Raw genomic sequence first — 6,315 nt, 5'->3', positions numbered from 1 at the left:
GAAGGGGAGCGAGAATGGAGAAGGGGAGTTAGGATGGAGGATGGTCTCTGAGGAGCTATGAGTGAGGATGGAGAAGGGAAGCTAGGATGAAGAAGAGGAGCTAGGACGGAGGATGGATCTCTGAGGAGCTATGAGAGGGGATGGAGAAGGGGAGCGAGAATGGAGAAGGGGAGCGAGGATGGAGAAGGGGAGCTAGGATGGAGGATGGTCTCTGAGGAGCTATGAGCGAGGATGGAGAAGGGGAGCTAGGATGGAGAAGGGGAGCTAGGATGGAGGATGGATCTCTGAGGAGCTATGAGCGAGGATACACTAGAACAATCTTCCCAGAAGCTGTGCAGCTGCAAGCTCTTTTTAAATCTATTTTTTTAACTGAATGATGTTTATTTCAGCTTCATTTGATGCAGTTAAAAATAAAGCCAGGCTTAAAGAAAAAACAAATAAAACCTTTAAATGACACCCTACATGATTAAGGGAAGCAAGTGAAGGAACCGTGGATAGGATTTAAGGAAAGTGAGGTTCAGCCCAGCTTGGTAAAGAAATGCGTCTCCATAGCAAAAGGTCTACCTGCTTTAAGGTGTGTCTTAACTAGGCTCGTCTTGAGTCGATGGCATTTAAAAACAGCTGGCTGATCCGTGGCTGTGACTCGTCAAAGGAGCATTACGTAAAACTCTGCAGCTTTAACTCTTCTCTCTGTTGCCGTTTCTGCTTCCACTCCTCCTCCCGCAGCACTAGCATCCTTGTTTTAATTGAAGCATAGCCGCTAACAAAGCTAAGCTAAAGCTTCAAAAGGCTTTTAAACTAAAAACATACAATAAAAACTAGATCTGGGTCTTCATCAGCACTAAGTTAACACAACTCGTCTTGCAGCAAACATGAAAAATATTCAAATAAAGCAGATATCTGAAAGGACTCAAGAGATAGAATAAGTAAGTAGATAAATCAAAAGTAGAATAACTGTACGCAGTTAACAAAAGACATTTCTTACCACATCGTAGTACTTGCTGGCGTACTGGTACAGCTGATGTAAGGCCAACTGGGTGTTCAGCTTGTCGGTGTGTTGCTACAAAGGAAACAAGCGTTAAACATGATAGCTCTGACACAGCAACCCCACGGCTGACCGCTGGCGGACGGACCGCCCCCCCAGAACACACCGGAGCGGTGCCGACAGCAGCTGATTGGACGAACGCGTCACATGGGTCTGGTTTCTCCGGAATTTCTAAGCCAGACTGTCATGGCGGCTAAACTAGTTCCCCAAAACCTGTTTCTGAAAACATTCTAAGCAAGAAATATCCCGTGCAGCTGCTGATTCTTTCTTCAATTCAAGATCCACAAAGCTCTGTTCTAAAGATTCTCGTCAGATTTTTAGAGACTCTAGTCACTCTAGTCATTTCCGGGTTAGCTCTCATCCAATCAGATTGCTCATTTGAGTCCGACTGCCGGCAGCGCCCGCCTTCCGACCGAGCGTGTCGGGTCGACCAGCTGATTGTCGGGTTAGCGTGTCAGGGCCTTTACATATCACAGCTGCTGAAATCTTCTGAAGGGGACACCATCTGCGTTTCCATTAAAACAGTGAGTTGATTTTACAGAAATGTTGGTAATATTGACGAAGAAAAGATCCATAAATCCCCACAAAGCTTGAGCTTTGAAACCTAGGTATGGTATTTCATTTTTGATGACACCAAGCTCTGTCTTAAAAAAATATATATAAAAAGCAGATAAAGATCCAACTTTTATGCTTTTGTGTTTTGTTATGATTGTACTTTTTATGAATAATGATTTCTTTTAATGTATTTATTATTTTGGCCTGTGAAACACTTTTAATATTATTATTATTATTAAGGGTTGTGGGTAAGGGGCTAGGCAATGACGGGTCTCCACAAAGATAGTGCCACGTGTGTGTGTGTGTGTGTGTGTGTGTGTGTGTGTGTGTGTGTGTGTGTGTGTAGATGTATACATTATGTATGCATGTTGATGTGTGTGTACTAGGACGCTTTACCAGCACAGTTTATCTACTCCTCTAAGATTTGGTTTGTTTTGTACTATTTCTCCTTTGAATATGTTCACCTTTGTACTTGCTTATCTGGACATTTTATTATATTGCCACCTTTATTTAAACAAGGTGCTGCTGGTGATATATATATATATATATATATGATACTTTCCCTTGAAAAACTCAGTAAACTGATTAAAAACAACAACAACAAGACATACCCTGGAAACCTCAGCAAGGTGTGTGTTCATGTCCTGGTCGCTGACTGGAACCATCTGTCTGATGCCCTTGTAGTAACTGAAGAAAACACAAAACTAAATGAATCAAATTATATTAAATGGCAATGAACTTTGTACGTAAAATAACAATTTATTTGGTGTTTTATACATTAATAGTATAATAAGTTGGACTTGTTGTAACTGGTGGACCCAGCTGTCGCCCAGCTGTTTTGCTAAATAGGGGTGGGACACTTATTAACGGTATAGTGAGCCATGTATCGTATCGTTAGATACCCTGTGACTCCCACCCCTTGTAAACCCCCCCCCCACACACACACACACACACACACACACACAAACTCACTCGTCCACCATCTTCTTGTACGTAGAAATCTCTTTTGCATAGAGCAGCTTGTTGCTGGGAGACTCCTGCAGAAAAAACAACAACAACAAAAGGGAGATCATTACCAAAGCTTCTCAGATTCACCCTGAAACTTTGTTCTGTGTAAAGTGAAGCTGTTTTACATAGAAAATCCTCTCCTGGGTGCTCCTGCATTAACATCGTGATGTGTGATGTTCAAACAGTCCTGGGTTTATTTTGCGATCAAGTGCTATCAGCCCGCCTCCTCGTCTGCTGCGAGTCCCAGAAAGACTTCTGCCAGCAGCCAGTGGAGGGCAGGGAGCGTTGTAACAACTGGCCTGAGAATCCCCATCTTTTGAACTTTTCTTTTTAACCAGTAATAGTTGTCTGTACATCTATGAGTACACTGCAAACAAGAGGTGACAATAGCTAACTCGGCATACTTTAAATGGCACCAATGCACTAAAACAGAGGGGAAAATACAGTCCTGCAGCTGACATTACAGCTCGTGTGAGGAGGTTTTATGGAGTCTCGCTCTCCTGATTGCTTTAAATTCTTTTCATCATATTGGTTCCCAAATAGGCCAATATGTTGATGTCAGCATGTTTACATTTATATTTAAAATGGGAGCGTATCTATGTCCCCAGTGTCCTATATTCTTCATACTTACATCCGCGTAATATGGCACACTAACAAGACCTTTTTAAGAGTTTTATGTTCTCAGCAATGTTTTTGAAAACCAAATGTTGAAATCCTCCCCCTACAGCTCATAGCCATTTTCCAGTGTTCACTTACTTACTTAACATAAGTGCACGGATTCGCTAGTCAAGGGCTAGCAATCTACCAATCAAGATTGGTCATTGAGTCCGACTGCCCAAATTAAAGCTGACGCTCCTCCGACTGACGACGGCACGGATCACACCGAACAGATTTAAATCACAGACCTCGCCAGACTGTCTGACGGCCGATAATCGGGTTTAGGTGTGGCGGAGGTGTCTAAGGGTGTTTCCTCAAGAAAATGTGATGTTTTTCAATAAAAAAAACAACAACATAATTTTGGGCCATTATTATCACCATACCTGTGTCTGAAACATTAGAAAAGCTAGGGGAAATAATAAATAAATAAATAAATAAGTAACACCCAAAAAGTTCAAAGACAAAGCTTGCTAAAGAAGTCCAACTTCAATCATTAGACCTGAGAAAAGTCTTTTAGTTAGTCTGATTGTTAGTTGAAGTGTTTGGCACTTTTTTGCACCATTTCCCGTTCATTTGGGTTATGTGACAGAAACGGCTCAGGTGCTGCACCTAAGCTGTGTGATCTGTGTTTGTTTGTGTATGTGTGTGTGTGTGTGTGTGTGTGTGGGTGTGTGTGTGTGTGTGTGTGTGTGTGTGAACTGACTCGACTGAGCTTGTGCTCCGTCTTGGTGCAGGCGTCCATGAAGGTCTGGGCGATGACGTGCAGCGACGCGTCCACCACCTCCGTCACGTGCACGTCGAAGATGAAGCCGGGGTTCCTCAGGATATTCACCCAAAACCGCATCGGCAAGCTGGGGACAGAGACAGACTCGGGGTCAGGTCGGTAAAATGACCTGGAAGCTGCACATGAACACATGAAAACCCATTAAAAAAAGAAGCTTTAAAAGCAGCAATTTCTCAGAAACTGAGTGACTTGACATTGGAGATTATCATACAACAGTAGTTCATTCAGTCCTCCTAAAAACAACGATCATATACATATCCCCAGGGTTGGGCATCGGGAACCGGTTCCAACTTGGAATTGTTTCAAAATTACGATTCCAATTATATTGTCTTTTATTGCAATTGTTGTAAAATTAAAGGTTTTGGTTTCCGTAGTGACTGCTGTACTTCCAGGCGCTGCCATGGAGCACAATAACCTCCGGAGTGTGTCTTTATTTTCCATTGAAAAAGCCTGGTTAAAAACGACAAATTCACCACTAAAATCGAAATAAAATCTGGAATATGCATGTGAGCCATTTCAACTCCACTCGTCAAAGAATCCTCATCAAGAATCAATACGACGAAGTTGCAATCAGATCATTAAACTCCCAATGATGCCCAACAGTACACATCGCAGCGTAAACAAGGACTGAAAGGACTCCGCTTAAGAAAAAAGATAGCATATGCCTGTCCTGTGTTCTTATTGATTAGATAAGATACTTTATTTCTCATTGTACAAACCCGAGATGCTCACAGCTAAAAAGACTAAAATACATAAAATAAGTTAAAGAAATAGATAGTTACGCAAATGATATGCAAATTGCACTTATACCCCTAAAAAGAGTTTGCAGTGAGTAATGTGTTAACACTAGCACGTGAAATCCATCCTGTGGTTCCCCTTCTTTTCCATAGCTTTGGTGTTGGTAGACCACGTCAGGTCACCGCTCAGTACTCCAGGTACTTAAAGTCCTGGACCACCTCCAGCCCCTCCCTGTTGATGCTGATGGGATGGTCACCATCTTTTCTATGCTTCCTGAAGCCGTTTCTCTTAATCTCCTGATTGCTGTTTGCTAAACCAGAAGTGTAATTAACAGATTAAACGGTGTGTTTTTGTCTGCTCTAAATGAACAGAAACAATAAATCCCGACTGCTTCCACTGTTTCCCTTCCCTCCTCTCCTCCCTCCATCCTCTGATCTCTTCCTGCCGTCTCTTCCTCCACCGACCATCACCCTGGTCAATAATTCACGACGGCTGATGAATATTTCATTGTCCAACTTGTGATTGACAGGCTGAGTTCAAGGCAGCGCTGGACTGGGGTAAAACATCAGTCCTGGACTTGAGACTTGAGAGCCAGACCAGACCAGACCAGACCAGCCCAGACCACCACAATTAGCGGACACCAACCGTCCTTATGGTTAGGGTAAGACCGTCAGGGCAAGCCAATCAGGGATGACTCCTCCCCTACCATCCTCCAATCCATTGACCCCAAAAAACTTTGACCAAAGTTGACATTTATTCATCTTTTCAGTCGATATTCAAGTTGTGTACCTCACCTGTACTACGACCCTGATCACACAATACACATACACACACATACAGTGTCTACATACACTACATGTTAGTTATAGTTATTGTGTGTGTGTGTGTGTGTTATGTACCTGTTAGTCTTCCAGATGTGCAGCGTCTCCTCGTCCACGTTGTCGTGTCTCAGCGCCTGTTCGTCCAGGAAGTCAAAGAAGTATTTGACGGCGGGAGGGACGGCGGTGCTCGCGCACAAGACGCTGCGGAAGAAGTCGTCCACAAACTGCTGCAAAGTGCCCTGTAACACACACACACACACACACACACACGCACTATGTTTACGTATCTATATACATATGCGTGTTCTTCCTTTACTTAAAAACCGCTGCCCATGTCTCTCCTTGGACGCTGTAAAATGATCCTTCTCCAGCTCCTAATACTTATATCAGACGGTGTCCATTCCTCCACCTAAATCATTCTTCAATCATTCAGTTGTTACTTTATTTAGGAGTGCAAAACCCACAGAATACGTTAAAAAAAATCTCATGCATGGATGGAAATATTTCTTCATGTTATTATTTGCTATTGGCTTGTAAAGTGAGACTTTTTAAGACCATTATGAATCAAATCTGACAACTAAGCCCTGCAGTACCCTGCTATGTCCTGCTACACCCTGTAACCCCCTGCACTGCCCTGATACACCCTGTAACCCCCTGCAGTGCCCTGATACACCCTGTTACCGCCTGCAGTGCCCTGATACACCCTG

The 6,315-nt window shown here is 43.1% G+C and overlaps 1 protein-coding gene across 1 annotated transcript in view; it reads right to left on the bottom strand.

Annotated features, from left to right (window-relative positions):
* Positions 1-6,315, bottom strand: part of LOC117939065 (plexin-B2-like) — a 97,093-nt gene that overhangs the window by 1,285 nt on the left and 89,493 nt on the right. Inside the window, exons 32-36 of the mRNA XM_034864109.1 lie at positions 5,687-5,847; positions 3,969-4,116; positions 2,573-2,637; positions 2,212-2,287; positions 986-1,060 (exon numbers count right to left, since the gene is read on the bottom strand). Coding sequence (XP_034720000.1) covers positions 986-1,060; positions 2,212-2,287; positions 2,573-2,637; positions 3,969-4,116; positions 5,687-5,847 — 525 coding nt within the window. The remainder of the gene's footprint in view (positions 1-985; positions 1,061-2,211; positions 2,288-2,572; positions 2,638-3,968; positions 4,117-5,686; positions 5,848-6,315) is intronic.

The sequence above is a fragment of the Etheostoma cragini genome, chromosome 23, assembly GCF_013103735.1.
Source record: "Etheostoma cragini isolate CJK2018 chromosome 23, CSU_Ecrag_1.0, whole genome shotgun sequence".
Lineage (NCBI taxonomy): Eukaryota > Metazoa > Chordata > Actinopteri > Perciformes > Percidae > Etheostoma > Etheostoma cragini.
This window is presented reverse-complemented; position numbering and strand designations above follow the sequence as displayed.